At 45.5% G+C, this 18,856-nt stretch overlaps 2 protein-coding genes across 2 annotated transcripts in view; one reads left to right on the plus strand and one right to left on the minus strand.

The window, feature by feature from the left end:
• Nucleotides 1-18,856, plus strand: part of AFF3 (ALF transcription elongation factor 3) — a gene marked incomplete at its 5' end in the record, with an annotated part of 138,313 nt that overhangs the window by 81,440 nt on the left and 38,017 nt on the right. Inside the window, 3 exons of the mRNA XM_019669197.1 lie at nucleotides 3,688-3,868; nucleotides 11,074-12,165; nucleotides 18,242-18,366. Of these exons, the coding sequence (XP_019524742.1) occupies nucleotides 3,688-3,868; nucleotides 11,074-12,165; nucleotides 18,242-18,366 (1,398 nt within the window). The remainder of the gene's footprint in view (nucleotides 1-3,687; nucleotides 3,869-11,073; nucleotides 12,166-18,241; nucleotides 18,367-18,856) is intronic.
• Nucleotides 14,672-15,128, minus strand: LOC109396948 (60S ribosomal protein L27a-like). The gene has a single exon (XM_019669237.1). The coding sequence runs from the start codon at nucleotides 15,126-15,128 to the stop codon at nucleotides 14,685-14,687; it is 444 nt and encodes a 147-aa protein (XP_019524782.1). The 3' UTR covers nucleotides 14,672-14,684.

Genomic DNA, 18,856 nt, shown 5'->3' on the forward strand with positions numbered 1-18,856 from the left:
TGAGGAAATGCGGCAGCCTCTTCCATAATATTATCTATCATTCGGCCAAGAGCAGTGGAGTGCCCACAGGAGGCGAGGCCCCATGCTGGGCATCACAGCATCCACACCGTGCCAACCAGGCAGACAGCCTGCCTCCCAGTTACTTGTTGGTTGAAAGCTTGTGGACAACTGTGGATATTTATCCAGGCCCCACAATACATTTGGCAGGCAGGAGCATCCTTGACTGTGAGAGCCAGGATTTGTCATGTAGGTTTCCAGATCTTTTCTTTTACTGTCTGTACTCAGACTTAGCCCAGGCCAGATTCTGAAAGGAATTATGTCCCTGCCGCTGAAGGAAGAGACACAGCAAACAGGTCATTTAGAATAAAGCTAGTACTCTCTCAAAGGTGTACTTGGTCTTGACCACTCACAAAACCAGCAAAACATTTCATGAAATCAAAATACAGAAATTAAATACACCATCCAAGAGAGAACTGGGTTTAAATTACAGCACATTAAATTCAGAGAGCATTTAAATATTCTCTGAAAGGAAGAAGTGTTAAAATTGGAAGAGCGCAGAGGTGCTGAAATCCCCTTAAATATTTTTTACTGGAAAAGAGAAATTGTAACCTTTTTGAAAGGTTAAGTGCTTTAAAAATAAAAATAAAAAATAAAACTCACTAACCCAATGATGGATTTTTTTTCTATTGACTTTTTTTTTCTTTATTCAGTAATCATATGTGAATGCCTACTATGTCTCAGGCACTGTGCTAAGTTGGGTGACACAAAGACTTATCCTGTGATCTCACTGATGTTTTCATTTCTGCAGACTCAGTGGCACCATGTTCCTTGAATGGCATAGGGTCTAAGAACTCTTCTAAAAATTGTCAAAGGCTGTGTCATCATGTCAACCCATCTATGTTATCCTTTCAAGAAAAAGTTAAAATTTTTAATTGAGTTAAAATTTTTTAATATTTTTGCTACGGCAACATGACAACTAGTTGGCACACTAACATTTTCAGTTGGCCGTTTTAAACATACACAGCCTAGTTTTCTTTCAGGAAGGTTTTTCTGACAGGTCTTTTTCCATCTTCTTGATTCTGTGACCCCAAAGAGCCCTCCTGGCAGAGCAGAGGCAATCCTTTTATTAGCACTAGTCTGCAGTGATGACCATTGGCTCTCTAGTCTTTATTCTGCCACGCTCCAATGGAGGCACAGCAGCCTCATGCGCTCATGACAAGAGTGGTCATTGCACTGAGGCCCAGCGACCAATGGACCCCCGAGGACCTGCACAAAGACTAGTTAATGGGGCAGCCTTCATGGACGTAGGGTAGTTCTCTTGATAGCACAACTGGAACCACCAGAGCCTTTCAGGCTCCCACCCTTACAAATGAATTGTTTCTGGTGACATATTCTCTACCTGGACCATGGAAATACGAATATATTCAATCCTGACCCCAGAGGCATTGGAAGCCCCACAGCCTTTACAAGCAAAGCCTGAAGAAAAACCTAAAACTCTTGGCTATCTCAACTGTTTCATAAAACAAATAACAGCTATGCCAGTGAAACTAATTTTAAGTGAATTTCCTGATTTCAGGAAAGAAAGCATGAAAGCCTAAGGCTTTTCCGCCAAGTTAGATCAGATCAGAGATTCTGTCTCCTTGGTCCAGTTGTCTCGTTCTTGAAGGACAGTGGTCAGCAAAGGCAGGCCGCCCAGTGACTGGGGAACGGACGCCTTCCCAGAAGTTAGAGTGCTGCTTTTCCAAAGGCAGCTGCCTCTGTGCTCACACAACACCCAGGTACACACCACACCATAGCCATATCACATGGCTCTGTTGTTTGAGCTGAAGCAGGTGGGCTTGTAGTGCCCCGTGATCAAAGCCTTTGACCATCATTCAGCACCAATCAGAATGCTGATAATTCATCTTAATTCTCCAGTCTTCCTTAATGTCACCCAAAGTATCGCAGAAGGGACATATCTCTTTCCTCCACCATGTGTTGCTTCGCTTTGGGAGGTTTTCGGGTTTGGTCTTATTGGGGGCAGAAGAGGGGTTGTTTGTTTGTTGGAATTTAGTTCGTAAGGGAAGAAAGCAATATTATAGCCCTTTGGTCGCTAGCGTCCCCTTCCCTGCCTCTGTCTAAAAGAGCCAGGATTCCTCACTCAACACCAGACACAAATGAGAGGCTGCCAAAGAAATCCCTTCAGCTCAGGTAAGGCATAAACGTGCAGATGTTGTCCGATGTTGAAGAGCCTTGTCACACAGTAGGCATGGACCATGACATTGGTGGGGGACGGAAAAACCACTAGGGAATGTTATGTTCCAATGCGTTCTTTCCCTAACCCTGCAGTTCCTGAAGGTGCTTTTATTTCCAGATGTATCCTGCAAGAGAGTTTCTTGTCATTCTTCTAGAAGCCAGGCTCCAATGAGCATTAACCCCCCTCTCTGCCCTCACACTGAGGATTTATGCGACTCTATCCTCTGGCAAAGTTTTTTTTTTTTTTGGTCAAAGATTTAAGGGGAGGGTGAAAAGGGTCCTTTACCTTGTCCAAGTTGCTTTGCACTTGAGACCCTAAACCCTGACAAGCACCCCCTGCCCATGGCCTTCACTAAGGTTCAGTCCTATTGAAGCAGTGGTCACATTTGAAAAGGGCAAGCAACTGTTTGCTGATTCAACATAACAAAAAAGTAGTCAACGCATTTTCTGGGTTTAGAATTTGACCCCAAGAGAACAAATCCAGGTGTGCTTCAATGCAATTAATACAGACTTTACAGACTTTGAAGATGTTGAATATTATGGGAGTACCGAAACTTTCTTTTTGGCTCACATACTCTTCAGGGTGGATGTGTGCTGTTTGGATTTCTGTGGTGAATTCGTTACCATTAGAAAGTGTCCATTTTTTCTGTTCTCTCTGAGTATGTAATTGGAGTATATAACTTCCTGGCAAATTCCAGCATGGGTGCAAACATAAAATATAATTTGAAATGCTATTGCTCCAAGCCACTGGGCTGGGGTTGAATTTTAAAGCCTGAAATATATAAAAATGTGTAAGTAATGGATCTCCAGTTCGTTAATAAAGGGCTCAAAGGAAGATTGCTGTTTATTCAGCAAGCCAGCTCCTGTAAGGGAGACAGCCCTCGAGTCGATGGGCAGGAAGAGGTGGGCAGCCAGACTCCATAACTCTGCCGGGCCTGCGGTCTCCAGAACCTTCCAGCAGGCCATGAAAGCACAGAGCAGGACACTGTGCCCGTGCTCACAGCCCACGTCCTAAAATAAAGCAAGCAGACATTTTCATATTTTACAAAATATTTCAAGCATTTTGGATTTCCTTGACATTTTTTGTAGATGATTCGATTTGGGGATACATTGGAAAAGCCATTTCCAGCAACAGCAGCAAAATAGAAACGGTCATTCTGGAATGACACTGCCTCCCCTTATAAAAATGGCCACGCAAGGAATGCGTGTCTGACCACTAAGGGGCACCAACTTTCACTCCCAGTTTTATTTAGATCCCTGTAATACTTCTTTTAACCATTAACGTGCTTTTGACCTTGGTGATCGCTCTTCAAGTGCCAAGTGATGGTTGACAGATGTGTGGCCTGTGCCTCCTGTCTGCTTGGCTGGAGTGGCAGCGTGCTCGGTGGTGTTCGTGTTTGCTCACTTGGCTTTCCTTCCCTTTCCTTCCCCGGGGGCCCTGTGGGCTGGCAGCGCTGTAGTCCAGCAGGCCAACTGCAGAGCCTCGGTGCCTCCCAGCAAGGGCAGCGGCAGTGGCAGCAGCAGCAGCGGCAGCAGCTCGTCCAGCGACTCGGAGAGCAGCTCCGGATCAGACTCGGAGACTGAGAGCAGTTCCAGCGAAAGCGAGGGCACTGCCCACTACTCCAGCCCCGAGGTAAGACCTGCGCTGGCCCCCGAGCCCCTCCCCTGCCGGCTTCTCCCCCATGGACTCTCGGCGGTGACAGCCGGGACCCCTGCGGCCCCCACCCCTGGGCAGCCTGTCAGGGTTTGTTTGGGCTCATCATTTCCCCTACTCTGTCCCCTCCACACAGTTCTCCTAATGACCCAGCTTCCTTGGGAGTGCAGAAACTCTATCTTTCGTTGTCCAAAAAGCTCTCTCTTGACTTCTAGAAATTTCCAAATATGCTATAAATACCACTGACTGGAAATACCCTACGGATCAGGTCTCCCTAAGGGTCAGCAAGGCAGTAACCAGCCAGGGCAGTTTACCGCCTGGGAAATGCAGTCACCCATAAATCATGGGGAAAGGCATTTTATGGGTTAGACATGGTTAGAATCTTACGTTTTTTGCAGTTTGTCACGGATGAGAAGAACAAGAGCTATAAATATTAATAAAACTTTCTTAACTGTGTTGTCTTTGTGAAAATATAAAAAGAAAAATTAGCATCAACCTACAAATAATAATGAAACCTTTTATAGCTATAATGAGGATCTCTGTGGAAGATTTAGGTGCCTCATATAAAAACATTATAAGGCACCAATAAAATCAGGGCTATTTCTACTTTAAAGGGGAAAGGGGAAAAATAAAGAGTAATTCTGAGCGTGGAGATTCTTGGGAGAGGGTTGGAAGCAAATTTCTCAAGTCCATGCGTCCGTAGGGTAGACTCTGATTTCTAAAAAAGGAATAAAATAGTTTCTTCTTGAGTGTATAAGCATGTGGCATTAACCATGGAGAGTAGGATTTCACTTTTTGCCTACAACCCTCTACCATGTTGGGGCCCAAGTTTCTAAATAGGTTCTGAAATAAAACCAAAGCCGCTGAGGCAAACCATGGTGGTAAGAGGGGGGCCCCTGGGAAGGGTCGCACAACTCCCGTTGCCAGCTTTTCTACCTGTGGCTTAGGACATTATCACATCCAAAAGCAGTGATGTTTTGATCTGAAGTCCATCGAGTTTATTCCCTTAAGTTCCCTCGGGTTTTTCCCCTTCCGGTGTCCTCTCAGGAAGCCGAGTCTTTGGGCAGGAGCCCCAGGAAACCCCGGGACAGAATATTTCCCCGGCCTTCTCGTTCTCCTCCAGCACCTTTCTGCCCTGCACCAAAAGTTCTCCACTCATCCCGTAATAAGCCATCTCTCCTGAACTTTTCCCCTTTCCGTGAGGCTCATGTCCTCCACCATATCTATCTATCTGTCTGTCTATCTATCTATCTATCTATCTGCCTATCTATCCATCCATCCATCCATCCATCCACCTACCTACCTACCTGCATAAGAGGGAAGGCCCTTAGCAGCTTTAACCTATAAAACCCAAAGTTTGCTATAACCCTCACTCTTCCCAGAAACGAAATTATTATTCCTTCTTTCTAATTTCATTTATTCATTCATTCACTCATTCGGTGTTCATTCAATGGATATTTATTGAGCATTTGCCACAGATATGGTGCTTGGCTCCAGGATACAACAATTACCTGACAGAAAAGGTCTTCATAGAACTGGCATAGCAATGGGAGTAATTTGAAACAAAAAAATACAGGAGTTTGGTAAAATAGAGGAGTTACACAGGATTCTTCAAAGCCAGCTTTATGCTATAATTTGTTGAGAAACTCCAGAATGGTATTCGGTACAAGAAGTAACTGGCTTCCAGGGACATTGCAAAAGCGAAGGAGGGCAGTAGAGGTGAACCAAAAGTGTTAGTGTCTATGAAGACCGCCTCCGCCCGCCCCCTCACCCCCGGCTTTTCTTTGTGACTTTGAAGGTTACATTCATAAATGTTGAGTCTTATTTTCCTGCTGAACTGTGACTTCTAGAGCTCATGAATGAGGCCGAAAGTAGCATAAGAAATGTAGTTATAAGGTGCTTTAAGCAAATTCTTTCTAAATGTCACTGAGATAATTACAAAGATGTGAACTCCTTGGTGATGAAAGGACACTCTTGTCATTTTTTCCAGCAGCTGTCAGAGTCCCCTCACTAAGGAGAGGGAGCATGTGTGTGCTAAAGCCAGCCTAAAAGTTTCAGTTGCCTGAGGCCACATCTAGTTTTCAATTCCTGGCTTCTCTCTGCAGAGAGAATGCAGAAGTGGCAAGGGAAGTGTTAGCCCTGCTGCACGTCACTGCTTTCTGCTGGAAAGGAATGTATGAGTGGGAATAAAAGTCAGGTGTCTCTTAACATTTTCCCAGAGATTAATACAGAGACACGCCCTTTGGAAACAAAGCACGTTTGCAGAATGAAAATCGCAAAGAAGGAAGTAGCATCTTCTGGCTGACTCTCCACAGTGTCCCTATTTCCCTCTGCGCTGGCCCATGTCACCTCACAGACAGCAGGGAGGCTTGTTTTCCTGCCCCCCACCTGACAAGGGGGCTCTGAATAGCCCCACATCTCACATTCCACAGTTTATTCTGCTTTGAAGCAAAGTGTTTCTGGCTGTCACTTCCCCTACTGGTAACACCCTGATGGAGGGGTTGGGGGGAGTATAAGGAGACCCCCCGCAAGAGGTTCCAAGTTACCTGCGTTTCCCCCCTCAACGTGCCAGTGCCAGAAACCCGTGGGGCTCAACTGAGTTTCATTTGAACTGTTCTTGATGTCTGTGGTTGTAAAAAGCCACTGCATTTCAGCTGAACTACCAAAGTACATACAATGCCATATCTGTGAGCTAGCATGGAAGAGCCTCTGCAAACACGATTTCCATCGCTGCAGACGCCCTCTTAGTGGCCCGATGAGGGCCTAGTTGTTCTTGGCCTAATCATTCCTTGGCATGGTACATCCTGTCGTGTCAAAGCACCTTCCCCCTCAGCCAGCACATGGAGCTCCCCAGACCAGTGTTCCCCATGTCAGAAGTCCTACATGGAGAAAAAAAAGAACCTGGTCCCATGCTTTTGAGGGGTGTCAGGATTAAGTAGGTTTAACCCATCTCTTTACACTAGGGTTTCACCCAGCCCTTAGTGTTGCTCTGGTAAGCTATGTTTTCCATTATGCATTTCTCAACCTTAACTGTCCATGGAAATCAGCAGAAATGTGATACAAGTTCCTCAGTGACCCAACAAGCTTCTCCTTAATGAGGCGTCCATGGGGTACATGGCAGTGGGTACTGTGAAGGACGGAGATGAAGAAGGAACTACAGTGCACGGTGGATGCTTAGGCATGAATACAGAGATTAATCACGGAGGAGAGTTGTGGCTAAAAATATAAAGCAGCAAGCGAGCAAACAAATAAAACACTGAGCAAAAATTGATGGACGGCTCAGGAGGTCAACCATACCAGCAGCATGCCGATGGAGGGGGTCCCAAGCCCTGAGTTTGCCCCCCTTCACTGCCATGTAACTCTTCACGTTTAACCTTCCTTGGTCACAATTGCCTCCTCTCCAGAATGGCAGATATTCCTGTGTGGCCTAATCTGTGAGTACCTCCTGGGGAATAAATGATATAATTTGGGTATCAAAGTGGATACAATTGTACTCAAATTGTATCCAATGTGATTTGTGCTTAGTAGGAGCAGAGTCATGGCAATCTGCCTCCCTAACCTATGACAGACACTGCAAGGTACACAAAAGAACAGAGCTGGCCCCCGCCTAAGAGATCAAGATGGCTTTGTTGAAGACCCAACATTAAGACCCTCCCCAAACACTGAGTCTGACAATTAAATTTGCAAACTTGTTGCAACGATGTTGCTAACCTGTTTTGATGTCACAGGGATTATTCATTATGAATCTGTACCAACTGGACAAACAGTTAACCAAGTTTATTATTTGGAAGCGCTGAAAAGGCTGTGTGAAAAAGTTGGAAGACTTTGACTTTTCGCCAACAATTCACGACAATGCACCAGCTCACATGGCACTGTGAGTTTTTTAGCCAGTAAACAAATAACTGTATTGGAACACCCTCCTCTACTCACTTGATCTGGCCCCCAATGACTTCTTTCTTTACCTGAAGATAAAGGAAATATTAAAAGGAAGACATTTTCATTATATTCAAGACATCAAGGGTAATACAATGACAGCTCTGATGGTCATTCCAGAAAAAGAGTTCCAAAATTGCTTTGAAGGGTAGACTAGACACTAGTGTTGGTGCATAGCTTCCCAAGGGGTGTATTTCAAAGGTGATCGTGGTGATATTAAGAAATGAGGTATGTAGCACTTTTTCTAGGATGAGTTCTCAAACTTAATTGTCAGACCTCATATACACATGAAACAGATATGAACAACAAAAGGCTGTGCCTTTGAGGATAATAGTGGGCATAGGTATTGTTTGGAGAGTTAATCAGACCTAATTAGATTATTTTAGGTTGAAGACCGACATTTCTCAAAGGAATGAGGTCCCCCTTCCATGAAGCTGTGGGGAATCATGTGAAACAGCAGGAGAGAGAACCTGGTCTTTCAACCTAGACAAATACAGGTTTAGTCTCGGTGGTACCTGATGACTGTAACTTTGGACATGTTGCGTAACTTCTCTGAGCCTCATCTACAAGCTAGGACTGATAATATTTCTTATCCACATGGATTAAATTAGATGACATACGTGCAGTGGGAGGTATGTTGTGGGTGTTCCAGTGGTGGAAGATGACTGACTGTAAGATGATGAATGCCCTTGAATGCCAGCCTGAGGAATTTGGATTTCCTTTGAGAGGCATCCTGGCCATCGTAGATCCTTGAGAAAGGAAGTGTGATTTAGTGATGTGTTGAAAATGGTACTTCAGACTGATTTCTTCAGCTGTGAAGTGCAGGAAAAAAATGACCCTAAAGAATGCCAGGCAATGGGCCCCATACTAAATTTATTAAATTCTCTCCTCCGCTGTTAACGCTCCCACCAGGAAGTCTCAGTGCAAATCTCCCTGTGTGCAGCTGTGTTTTCGCTCCAGGCAGTCATCTGTGTTCTCTTGCATCAGAGATGTGAGCTGAGGAAGGCTCGGGATGGTAGGGGGAGGGAGAGGGAGTGTTGAACATGGTGGTAGGGCCAGTGTGAGTGGCATGCTCTGCCTTAAATGTTTGCCCCCTCTCCCAAGATGGGTCCCCTTTCTGCAAGAGGCCCCTTCAGCATCCATTCCTATGTACTGTGCCCCATTTGTCTAGGGAAGCTGAGGCATACAAGACACTGACTCGTCGGTGGTCACATAGTGAGAGAAATGGGGGCAGAAGGAGACAATATCAGAAGCCATAAATTGTTTGCCACCGAATTAGCTTTCTTCGGCCACACTCAGCTAGTCTCAGGGCAGGTGGGAGCTTCCCCTTGGCAAAGAAGCTGTTCCATGGCCCACTTTCTCCAGTGCATGCGTCTACTATCGTTCTGTACATTTTGTGTGTTCCCTTTCCCTGGAGAAGCCAAAGTAAAGCAAGGTAAGATTTACGTATAACCACTCAGGGGCACTGAAAAGATAGATCTTCTTATTCTTTTGCATCTTACTCTGGAGCCCTGGTCCTTCTGGCGCGTGAAAACAAACAAAGCAAAAGTCAGGTCAGAGACAAGACTCCGCATTGGGGCCATGAGGGTTTCCCTTCCCACATCTGTGTCCCGAAGTGAAGCTTTTCCATCTCAGAGCCCCAGGCCAAGGGCCTTGGATCCTCATGCTGGCCTCCACTGAAATGTCACTTGTCCTTTCCAGTCATTGGACACCACGTGCTGGGGTTCCCTGAAGTGCAGTTGGTCTCCTCTGTTTTGGAAGAACCAGGAGGATGTCCATGGTCCCTGCCAGAAGCCCTAGTGCCTGGTCCCCACATGCTGTCTCCTCTCCATCTTGGTCCCAGGCCCATCGGAGACTTCCCGTCTCCCTGAGCTATGCCCCAGACTCCCCCAAACTCAGCCAGGACCCCTCTCTTCACTCCATGTGGTTATACCCCAAGCTCTGTTCTTAATATGGACCTCACTATTGAAAAGCAGATCTTGACACATAAAAGCAAGCTTTTGGAAATTATTATGTAAAAAAAAAAAAAGTTTTTCTCCTATAAGGAAGCCTGACTTGCTCTGGACTTCACCAATTACCAATTACATTCAAATGCAAAGCTAAGCAATGTCTTCTTTAGTCTAGGCTGGTATCTAGGCTCCCCTTGAAACAATGGATGCCACAATCAGAGGGTGGGAGGCCGTAGAGAAAGAAAAATACATCACCTTAGTCACTCAAAATATTTCCCCCATTTCACATGTAGTCACAAGTTGAAAACAACTCTAGTCTGGACTTCTACACTTATATACTTCTTTTCAATTAATCGTAGATGCTGGATAAATAGACTTTTATTAGAAGTCAACTGATCAAGCAATTACTCCCCATAAAATCATCAGTTCTTAACCTTTTTATGAGACATAAGACTATGGCCTTCTCCTAAACAAATGCATCTACACAACATTTCATATTCTGTTTCGGGGCATTGATTGACCCCCTGGAACCAATCTACGGGGCAGAGTTTGAAACCTGTCATATCCACGATTTGCTGTAAGTCAGCAAAACTGCTTGCAGGAAAGATCTCCATCATCATTTCCATGTCTGAAACATTTCTGGCAAAGTGGGATGGAAGCAGGCGGAGGATGGACTAACCAAGTTCAGCTGCCAGAGAACACAGGGCACACACCCAGGTCCCTTGGAAATACGAGTTCTGTACTACTAAACAAGGGTATACCTTCTCACCAGAGTTACTGCTTCTACTCGTAAATACTACACTCTACTTGCCTTTACCACATAAACTATATGTTAATTCTTTGTGGGATTATAGGTTCCACTTATCCCCCTCTTCTAATTTCCCCAAAAATGTTAGGTCTTACAAAAAATGAGTGTTGTAACACTCAGGGCCTCCAAATAATTCCCATTAACTTTTATGGATTCTCAAGTTTATGTATGTATAATTATTAAAAAATATACATTGTATAACTCAGAAGTTCTAGACATAGGTTGTAATGAAGCACAGTGCTATCCCCGAATTTTTCCTAATAGGCTTCAGAGTATGGCACTGACATTTAAGCGACCTGGGACAGGAAAGGGACACCATCCCACAGCCTACCTGCCATCTGAGAGCTGCCCCACACCCCTGCTGTGTCCCTTTGCTTCCAGCCCATGCGTTTTCTGCCCACACACCTAGATGAGTAAGTGCAGAGCAGCCAGGCCCTTTTCCGTGAGTCTGTAATAAAAGATGTTTTTATTTGTTGCTGGTTTTTTGCTCTTAGGCCGAGCCTGCGTCCTCGAACAAGTGGCAGCTGGATAAATGGCTGAACAAAGTTAATCCCCATAAGCCGCCTATTCTGATCCAAAATGAAAGCCACGGGCCTGAGAGCAATCAGTACTACCCTCCCGGGAAAGACCAAGTGCAGAACTGCGGGAAGCTCCCCGACGGGTGCCAAACCGGCCTGAGAGAGAAGGACCTCAAGAGCACCTGCAAGGAGGAGCAGAGGCCTCGGACAGCGAACAAGGCCCCCGGGACTAAAGGCGTGAAGCAGAAGTCCCCGCCCGCGGCCGTGGCGGTGGCCGTGACTGCAGCCGCCCCGCCGCCCGTGGTCCCTGGCGCGCCACCTGAGAGCGCGCCGGCGCGAAGGTCTGCGGGCAAGAAGCCCCCCAGGCGCACGGAGAGGACCTCGGCTGGCGACGGTGCCAACTGCCACCGGCCCGAGGAGCCCGCGGACGTACTGGGGACGGGCACGGCCATCCCCGCGGAGCCCACCAAAGCCAGGCCCTGCGGCAACAGCAGAACGAGCCACCGCAAGGAGCTGCGCGCCTCGGTCACCTGCGAGAAGCGCCGCACGCGCGGGCTGAGCAGGATCGTTCCCAAGTCCAAGGAGTTCATCGAGACCGAGTCTTCGTCTTCGTCTTCCTCCTCGGACTCGGACCTGGAGTCAGAGCAGGAGGTGTACCCTCTGGCCAAAGCGCAGGCCGTGGCCGCCGCTGCCTCCGCTGCCTCCGCGAGTGAACAGAGGCTCAAAGAGGCTGCCAGCAACATCAGCGGCGGTGGGCCGCGCGCGCCCGTGGGCTCCATCAACGCCAGGACCACCAGTGACATCGCCAAGGAGCTGGAGGAGCAGTTCTACACACTGGTCCCCTTCGGCCGCAACGAGCTTCTCTCCCCCCTGAAGGACAGTGACGAGGTCAGGTCTCTGTGGGTCAAAATTGACCTGACCCTCCTGTCCAGGATCCCAGAACACCTGCCCCAGGAGCCGGTGGTCTTGAGTGCTCCTGCGGCCAAGGACGCTGAGAGCGCACCGCCCAGCCATCCAGCTGACACACCCGTGGAAAAGGCTTTGCCAAAATCCAAGAGGAAACGCAAGGTAGGCCTGGGGCTGAGGGCCTGGCCGGGAGGGAGGACTGACCCTGAACTTTTGGGTGAGGTAGTGGAAAGTGAGTACCCTGTGGTCTGGCGTGTCCTTACTCAGCAAACATTCATGTAGTACTTTATACAGGCCAGGTACTGTTGTAAGTACCTGACATATAGTAATTCAGTTAAGTCCTTAGAACCGCCCAGGGAGGGAAGTACCATTATTATTCCCATTTTATAGTTCTCGATAAATAATTTCTGTCCCACTGCATGTTGAAGTAAGCATACAGGAAATCTTTATCCAGTGTGCTGAGGCAAGCTGGATGCTGCTGGGCCTGTAGAAAAACAAAACGCGGGGTGAACCCCATTCTTTGCTGTAAGGGATGGGGCGATGTCAATGGTGGGATCATTCATTGACTAAGAAGTCAACAGCCTCCTAGAGTTTAAGGCTGTGACTGGGGTGAAGCGTGAGTACGGAAGTGCCTGATGCCAAGCAGTGGAGGACAGGGCCCTATGAGAGGGACCCCAGCCTGCAGCAGCAGAGAACCCAAACGCCTTTCCTGCCGGTTGTGTTGATCCAGGAGAACTTGGTGGTAGAGAGGGGTTGGGGACAGGGCCTTAAGGAGGAGGGACATTTGAGTACAGTTATGTGCCCCTAACCATGAGGATACTTCTGAGGAATGCACTGTTAGGCAATTTCATCATTGTGCGAACGTCATAGAGTACACTCACAAACCTGGATGGCCTAGCCTACTGCACACCTAGGCTGTGTGGTGTAGCCTACTGCTCCTGGGCTACCGGCCTCTACAGCATGTTACTGTACAAAACAACACGAGATGAAATCCAGCACAAGAGAAAATGATGCATTCAAGAGATGGGGTAAACCCGAGATGTATGAGGCTGCTGCCGGCATAATATGGCATACCATTTTACAGCAAACTCTTTATATAAGTAGAAAGACCATACTCTAAAATAATGATAAAAAGTACAATATGGTAAATACATAGTCGTTTATGTACTGTACATAATGTATGTGCTAGACTTTCATACGACCAGTAGGGCAGTAGAGTTGTTCACACCAGCATTACCACAAACACGAGTAATGCCGTACTATGACATTAGGACAGCTATGTCACTAGGCAATAGGAATTTTTCAGCTCCATGATATTCTTATGGGACCACCATCGTACCTGTGCTCCATCGTTGACTAAAATATTGTTATGTGGTGCGTGAGTGTAATCAGAGGGTCAGGGATTAAATTGCACCAAAAGAGGAAAAGGACAAACAAGGGAAGCACAGGAGTGAGAAAGGCAGTTCAAGTACAGGGAGAGCTGCAGACACATCACCTAGAAGCAAACCCAAACACTCAGCAGTTTTTGAAGGTCTTTGAGCATGGAAATAACTTCATCATAAATAAAAGCCCATTTTGAGGATTTTTATCCCCTTCTGTTATTGTATCTTCAAAAGTAACTTGGACCACCGTTAAAAATACAGTGGGTCACAAACCACAGTTCGCAGTAATCATGGATGGTTCTAGATTTAGGACAAAATCATTAACAGTTAACACATATGTTTGTCCCCATAAAGGGACGCTGTTCTCAGCACTCTGTACACATTAAATCATTTAGGTCTTACAACTTTATGAGGCAAATACTGTTGTCATGCTCACATTACAGATGAGGAAGCTGAGGCAGAGAGCCTAAAGTGACTTGTCTCAGGTTCACTAGGTGATAAGGGGCAGAGCCAGGAATGAACCCAGGCCGTCTGACTCAGGGTCTTACAATAAGAAGTCAGCCTGAGGTTTGTGTAGCACTTTCCCACAGGGTCCCTGCTCAGAAGGGCTCGTGCTTACAGTTTAATACTTGTGGCTGCCATCTTGAAATTCTTCGTTTTATCTTTGAATTTGTGTTTGGTACGTGAAGCATTATGGGACAATAGCGCATGCGTGGGGGCATGTGGAGTTTGACCCACCTGCAGTCCCACCCATTTCCCCAGAACAGGTTCTACCTGCCCTTTTGGCCCCTTTGCACCCCTGGCCCTGTGCAGCCTCCCTTCCTCATCTCCTTCCAGAGATGGGGCTGCTGCCCTGGGCCCCCCGGGGCCAAGGGGCAAGCAAGTGAGGGTCAGAGTCAGGAGGGACATCTTGCCCAACCCCGATCCAAGTACTGAGGGGTCTCAGAGAGGATAGTGCAGTTTCCTAAGGGTTGCCAGCTCATCTTGGATTGGGGGGTGGGCCTTGGAAAAAGGGAATGCCCAACTGGTGGGCAGTGGAAACCACACATGTGCCCATTTGCAGGACAGGACCCCTGGGCACTCGCCCCCCCTAATTCTCCCCATCCTTCAAGGAGCACAATATGAAATAGCAAATGAACACCACTGTGGCAGGTCAAGAGAGAGAGAGACTTTGAAAGACAGGAAAACGTTTTTTACTTTAATACTTTATATATGATACTCTTCCTGCTTTTCTTTTTTTTTCTTTTTTTTTTTTTTTGAGAAAAACACTTGAGTTTAATGAATTTCCTTCATGTGGCTTCAAGCTACCAGAACACAGGCCCCTCCAACACCCTTAATCTTCTCAGCTCTTCTGCTGAAAAATTTGGCCTTCATGATGACAGGCTGCTTTGGGAGGTTTCCCTTCCCCAGAACTTTGTAGTAGCCCGATCGCACCACGTCAGTGATAGGGGCAGCTCCAGTCTTGTTTTTGGCAGCATTTACCTGTGTCCGCTCACTGACCAAGGTCCACAGTTTATCAAGGTTGACAGTTGGGCAGAAGCTCTGGTTCCTTTTTAAGTGGTAATGGATCATACCAACTTTCCCAAAGTAGCCTGGGTGATATTTGTCAAAGTTGATCCTGTGGTGATGCAGGCCACCAGCATTACCTCGACCTCCTGGGTGCTTCCGGTGCTTGCCGATGTGGCCGTGGCCGTGACTCACGTGGCCCCTAAGTTTCTGGGTCTTCCTCAGTCTGGATGGCATGTCGACAGCTGAGATGAAAAAGTCTTCCTGCTTTTCTTAGAAAAGCAATTTGAAGTATAATTGACATAACATTATATTGGTTTCTGGTGTACAGTGTAATGATTCTATATTTGTATATAGTGCAAAATGATCACCACAATAAGTGCAATTAACATCCATCACAATACATATTGTATTTTGCTGTGTATAATGCACACCATTTTGCACAAATTTGTGAGGGAAAAAATAAGGATGTGCATTACACATGGGTAGTACTAATTCCATATCTATATAAATGTTTTTAATTATTTTATTTATGCTTATGAGCTAAAAGTGTGACTCTAGAAATCAATAATGATATCCGTATGCAAAACAATACCCTGGAATATGATAATCGGTTTTGTTGAATTTATGACGAACTTGCAACGATGAAGTGTTCTTGGCTTTCTATGATGAGTAAATATCGTAAATTTGTTACTGGTACATAAAATTTCTGGTACCATAATACGTTAAAAAATAAATGCTGGGCCACCCAAGTGACTCAGTTGGTTAAGAGCTCACTCAAGAGTGCGAGCTCTGAGCACCAGGTTCGCCAGTTCGATTCATAGCCCGAGCTAAGCTGCCGCTGAGCTGCCAACAGGTGGCAGAATGGTTCAGCTGAAAAAAAAATTTTTTTAGTAAATAAATAAATGCTAAAACTCCTCTATAATACAAAAAACAAGTACCTAAATGTAAACAAATAAAATTTGAATTAAAAAATTAAAACAAAAGATTATTTCCCTGAAAGTTTGGGCCAAACACATGGGAGCACATTATACACGGTAAAATACAGTAATTACAATTTTTTTTTCCAGATGAGCTCTTTCATGGTCCACTTTCCGAGCTACTTTCAAATATGTAATACAGTAATTACAAGGTGTGATCAAAACCTATGGTGAACGTTTAAATTTTAAAGAAAATTATTACAGTAAAAGACACATTGCCATTAATCCCCCTCAAAATATTACCCCTCACTTCAAACACACTTATCCCATCGTTCTTGTCACTTTCTGAAACACTCCTGGAAATTTGATCACACCTCATATGTAGTCTGATGAATTTGTCGATTATGTCCATGTCTTGGCTATTGTAAATAGTGCTGCAGTGAACATGGGGGTGCATATAAATTTTAGAGTTAATGTTTTCATTTTCTTCAAATGAATACCCAGAAGTGGAATTGCTGGGTCATAAGTGTATTAGCATAGAATTAATCCCTGGTCGTTGACAGAACGTGAAATCATTCACGAAACTCTAGAAGAGCAAGAAAAGATTTATTGAAAGTTAGTCAGAGAGAGAGACAAAAAATTCTGTTTGGAAGAGAAATACTGGCAAAAGAAATTTTGCCAGGGCAGAGTCTGATGGGGATAGCTGCCGAGACAGAGGAGTAAGAGAAATACTGGCAAAAGGAGTTTTTCAGGGTAGAGTCCAATAGGAACAGCTGCACCGATGAGAAGGAGTGCTGGGATTTTATATTTTTCCATGCAGGATGTAGGGTGCTTGTCAGCTTGTAGGGGGGCTACCATTACAATTGTCTTCTCCTGGGAACTGTCCTGTTCCCATCTGTGATGGATGTCAGCTTGCAAGGGGCTGCTGTTGCAATTGGGAACTGTTCTGTTCCCACCTATGATGGATGTAAGGTACTTGTCAGCTTGCAGGTGCAGTGCTAGCCAGGGGAGTCACAGCCAAGCGGTTGATTTTTAAGTTTGTTCCTGCTAACTCACAAGCTCACTCCTGTTAACTCTTTGCCTGTCTCATCCTGCGAGCTCACATTAACTCTTTACTTGTCTCATCAATAAGGTAGTTCTATTCTTAATTTTTTGAGGACCCTCCATACTGTTTTCCGTAGTGGCTACACCAGTTTACATTCCCAGCAACAGTGCACCAAGGTTCCCTTTTTCTCCACATCCTCACCAGCACTTGTTATTTCTTGATTTATTGATGACAGCCATTCTGACAGGTGTGAGGAGATACCTTGCTGCGGTTTTAATTTGCATTTCCCTAACGATTACTGATGTTGAGCATCTTTTAATGTGTCTATTGGCCAACTGTATGTTCTCTTTGGAGAAGTGTCTATTCAGGGCCTCTGCCCATTTTTTAATCAGATTGTTTGTTTTTTTTGGTATTGAGTTCTGTGTGAGTTCTTTATATATTTTGAGTATTTGCCCCTTAGCAGATATATAGTTTGCAAATACTTCCTCCCATTTCATAGGTGGTCTTTTCATTTTGTTGATGGTTTTCTTTGCTGTGCAGAAGCTTTTTAGTTTGACTTAGTCCCACTTGTTTATTTTTGCTGTTCTTGCCTTTGCTTTTGGTGTCAAATACAAAAAAAAAATCACCAAGACAAGAATTTTTTCCTGCTTTTTGAACAAGGAGCCTAGCATTTTCATTTCAAGCTGAACCTGTAAATTATATAGTCATCTCTGACCTCCTGGGCGACCTTAATCAGGTGCCCTTACCTTCTCGACACTTCACTTTCTTCATTTGTAAAATGGTGACAACCTTGGCAGGGGTGTTGTCAGATTCAAACAATATAATTCAGATAATATGGGTCAGCTCCCTACTTCCCTACCCCTCTTTCGTCCTGTTTTCCTCTAGATACCCTGCCCTCCTCATTACTTCTGGATTGATTTATCCATCAATCCCCAGGTGATTAATTGATTAATGAATGAATCAGTCAATCACCTGGGGGTTGATGGATTAATGGATAGACTGATAGAGAGAGAGACAGACATAAATATACAAGAAATATATAGATAGAAATCGATAAACACATAGATTGGAAATATGGATAACTATGTAGGTATACATAGATATATAGAGAAATGTGCAGAAGTATATACATATAAATTCCATAATATTCTGCAGTGCCACACTTTCCCTCTCACTAAGCAGTCAATAGTAGAAGTGACAGATTTCATCCTTATTCGTTGAGGAACTGCCTGGGAATCTGGGCCCAGAGCCACACGTACTGCTGGATGCTTTCCAGAGAGGTAAACTGGTCTCCTGGGAGGCCTGCTTTGTGGAAGCTGGTGATGGGAGCTCATGACGCGCCCTTGAGATCCAAAACTGATTGGTTTTTGCTTATTTCCACACAGTGTGACAACGAAGACGACTACAGAGACGTCAAGAAGGCCCAGGGAGACAAGGACAGCTCTTCACGACTGACCGCCTCTGCCAGTAATACTTTGTCTGCAAACCATTGCAATATGAACGTCAACAGGTATGCGTATTCCCTTGAAGGTCGAAGTGAGCTGGAGGGATCTCTGGGTCTGAAAGCCATGAGCCCTATTGGGGAAGAGAGTCAGCATTTTTTAATGACTGCTCTGGTCTGGGTCTCCAGACATGCTTCCCTTGGTTTAATCTAAGGCTAATAACACAAGACCAGTTACTCATTGTTACACACCGTTCTGCACTCCCAAAGACACACCCTTCCCTCTGTAAACTTAATAAATGAATTTTCAGACCTTTGTTTTAATAGCCACTAAACCCATAAGAACGCTAAGCTTATCACACAGAGGACGAAATATAAACTTTGAATGGAGTCTCCATAGATGAACCTAAAGCACTTAGATTTGGACTAAAATTGTGGTTTTAGACAGGATCCGTGCCTCCAAGGTTAACCGGCCACCTAGCAACTCCTCTGCGGGGGTGCCAGGCAGACCCACGTTGTGCTGAATCCTCTGTGACAAATAGCTTTCCAGCAAGGCACA

The sequence above is a fragment of the Hipposideros armiger genome, unplaced genomic scaffold (assembly GCF_001890085.2).
Source record: "Hipposideros armiger isolate ML-2016 unplaced genomic scaffold, ASM189008v1 scaffold_550, whole genome shotgun sequence".
In the NCBI taxonomy this organism is placed as follows: Eukaryota; Metazoa; Chordata; class Mammalia; order Chiroptera; family Hipposideridae; genus Hipposideros; species Hipposideros armiger.

Coding starts and splice junctions, on each gene's coding strand:
- LOC109396948 (XM_019669237.1), bottom strand. CDS start 15,128: ATGCCATCCAGACTGAGGAAGACCCAGAAACTTAGGGGCCACGTGAGT.